This window comes from Cyprinus carpio, chromosome A1 (genome assembly GCF_018340385.1).
Source record: "Cyprinus carpio isolate SPL01 chromosome A1, ASM1834038v1, whole genome shotgun sequence".
Taxonomy (NCBI): domain Eukaryota; kingdom Metazoa; phylum Chordata; class Actinopteri; order Cypriniformes; family Cyprinidae; genus Cyprinus; species Cyprinus carpio.
In genome coordinates, this window is record NC_056572.1 from 36,699,282 (window position 1) to 36,702,215 (window position 2,934).

General features: G+C 37.0%; 1 protein-coding gene across 1 annotated transcript; it reads left to right on the forward strand.

Moving 5' to 3' along the window:
* The first annotated feature begins 78 nt into the window (after positions 1 to 78).
* Positions 79 to 1,391, forward strand: LOC122146424 (meteorin-like protein). The gene is made up of 2 exons (XM_042765002.1): positions 79 to 152; positions 367 to 1,391. Exons 1-2 carry the CDS (start codon positions 128 to 130, stop codon positions 690 to 692), a joined length of 351 nt encoding a protein of 116 aa, XP_042620936.1. The 5' UTR covers positions 79 to 127; the 3' UTR covers positions 693 to 1,391.
* Positions 1,392 to 2,934: the final 1,543 nt, after the last annotated feature.

A 2,934-nucleotide genomic window follows, 5' to 3' on the forward strand; every position in this document is an offset into this window, starting at 1 on the left:
AATAGCTGGAATGTTGATTGATGTTTTTGGAGCCATTGTGATCAAAAATATATTATCAGTCAGCAAGAACTTTGTGTGTGTGTGTGTTTCAGCTGCATGCAGGCCCTGCGCTGATGAGGAGCTGCTGATGGCGATCTGCACCAGTGACTTCGGTAAGATCCACCTGTTTCTTACTGCTTTAAACTCTTATTTACCCCATTATTTACACTATTAGCTTAATTAAAATGAAAATACTTCATGCATGTTTTGCCTGCATGATATTAATTGCATTATATAAGCTGCAGCACATTTCAGATGTTAAAAAATGTGACTTTTATTCTGTAAATGATGGTAAATCTCTGTCACTGCTGCTGCTCTTTCTCTCAGTGGTGCGCGGCAGTGTTCATCACGTGGAGGAGGAGGAGGATGAAGGTGAGGCGTCAGTGGTGTTGTCGTTGAGTCACGTGTACCGTCAGAAGAGCCGTGTGTTTGTGTCCGGTGGCGGGGAGCGCGGGCGCGGACGGTGGACGGGTCGTGTGAAGACACCGCGGCGGTGCGGCCCGCGAGCAGGACAGGGCGAGCTCCTCTTCACGGGCGCCGTGCGGTTCCAGGAAGCGTGGCTGGGATGTGCTGCTCTCTATGAAGACTTCATCAGACTCTACCGAGCGTCTCTGGACGCGGGAACAAACCCCTGCCACATAGACACAGACTGAGAGACGCACAAACAGACCTCTGCTGGTGTTAAACTGTGCACTCGGGGTGAATCTCAGCAGAACATACCTTCTTTTTTTGTTCATGCTTCAGTCCGGGTCACATTTTATCCCAAAATCCAATGAAATAAATAAGAAATTATATTTAGTATTAATTATTTTAGAACCAGTTTTTGAGATAATTTTAATAATAATTAAACACATTGCCCCTCCAAAATAACTGCTTCATCCAGAGGCTTTTTTAATTTTTATTTATGATTCATAATTTTCAGATGGGGTTTCTTTAGATGAATTACTGTCAAATGTTTCAATTTTACAGTAATACTGTTCTTTAATCAGCATAAATTAAATTGAAATTCAATACTGTAAATCCTGCCATTATGTATGAATATTTCATTTACTTTAACTTTGCTGATATAATAATAATAATAATAATTATTATTATTATTATAAATTATATTATTCATATTATTATTACAATTGTTATTAAGCTTGATTTGTGAATAATAATTAAACATATTTAAACAAAACTTAATAATGCATGTTTTGTGAACCAAAACACTATCATAATGTTAGAATCATAATAATAATGTGAGGAAAAAACAATAACATAGGATTTAAATAGTGAAATAATTGTATATAATGGCTTTATTTGTATTGCTAAATTTAAATCATGTTTTTTTTTTTTTTTTTTTTTTTTTTTTTTTTTTATTATTGTAATAAAAAACCAGGGATTTAAAAAAAAAATTTCTTCTTCTTGATTTGTGTTGATTTTGGGGTGAAATGTGGCCTGAGTGTTTTTCCGATGAGATCCAGAGGGTACAGATGGATGGAGCTCAGTCAGGAATCCTCCTTAAAGCTGCGGTTCTTGGTTACGGACAGAAGTTCTGTCTGTTCTTGTTGCCTGATTTCATCTGTCTGAAAGTGATACAGAGAAAGTGTGTGTGTGTGTGTGTGTGTGTGTGTGTGTGTGTGTCATGAGCTCTTGCCTGCACGCGTGTGCTGCTGCGAGATGATGAACGGTGCTTTTGTTTAAAGCTTTGTTTATAGTTATTGAGCGGTCAATTCTTCTGACTGACGTCTGGACTGTGTTCATGAGTGAGTTTGTGGGGATTGTGTGTTTACGCTGTGTGTGTTGGTTGAGTTTCTGTTGCTTGGACTCAGAACGAGTCTGGAATAAAACACTCCTAATGGAAACATAATGGTGTCATTTTCTGTGTTTGTGTTGCTGGGTGTTTTCTACAAACTGCCCAACTGTGGAGAGAATTGTGAAATGTTCATTTCACCATGTGAACACGAGCGCTTTCAGAGACACAGAGCCCTAATAAAGCAGGTTAGGTAAACATGCTGATATATAGCCAGCTGGAATGATAACACATCTGGTTTAATGACAGCGCCCGCTTGAGTTACTGTGGTTTAAAAACATTAAGTCTGAAATGAAATGTTGAGCAAGCCTTGAGAAAATATGGTTAATTAATAATTCTGTGTGTTTATTATAACTAATAATTATTATTGATTTCCGGCTAATGCTAGAACGTTCTGGGAAGGTTATTGTCTGAATAAAAAAGAACCAACAAGAATGAGAAACGCTAGAGGAACATTCTATGTTTGTTGGGTTTAATAAATGCATTAGTATTATAATACACAATTCATCATATATATATATATATTAGCGGTTTTTCCAATTTTCCAAACAACCAAGACCACGGAGAGATGATATTAATAGTTCTGTCAGTTTCACATTTAGAAGTAAATTTGCCAGTTCAGATGCATAAACACATCAGAAGCCACTTCATGTTGTCGTTGGCGTTCTCTTTAACTTTAGCCTATTCTTCTAGTTTAAGGTTTTATATCATAACACAGCAGCGCACTGTGCCAGTCTCATATTAAGTGTTGCGTTCATTCTGAGAGTTTCCAACCTTGTGTGATTCTGAAACCAAAGTTTTATTAATCCTTCATGTAAAATATGAACCGTTCTTAACCGCTTACTGTTTTTCCGTGAATTTCTGCCAAGTTGGATCGTTCCTGTGTCGTTCAGGGACTCCATGTGTTCCAGGATGAATTCTACCGCTGTTTCTCTCAAACATTAAAAAATAAGACCACATGCATTAAGAGAGTAAAAAGTACTATTATTTATTTATTTATTTTTGGCAGATGGGTGCATTCCAGTTATTAGTGATACCTGGATAAGTGACCCTGGACCACAAAAAGGTGTAGTAATAAATTATTATTAATATTTTCAAAA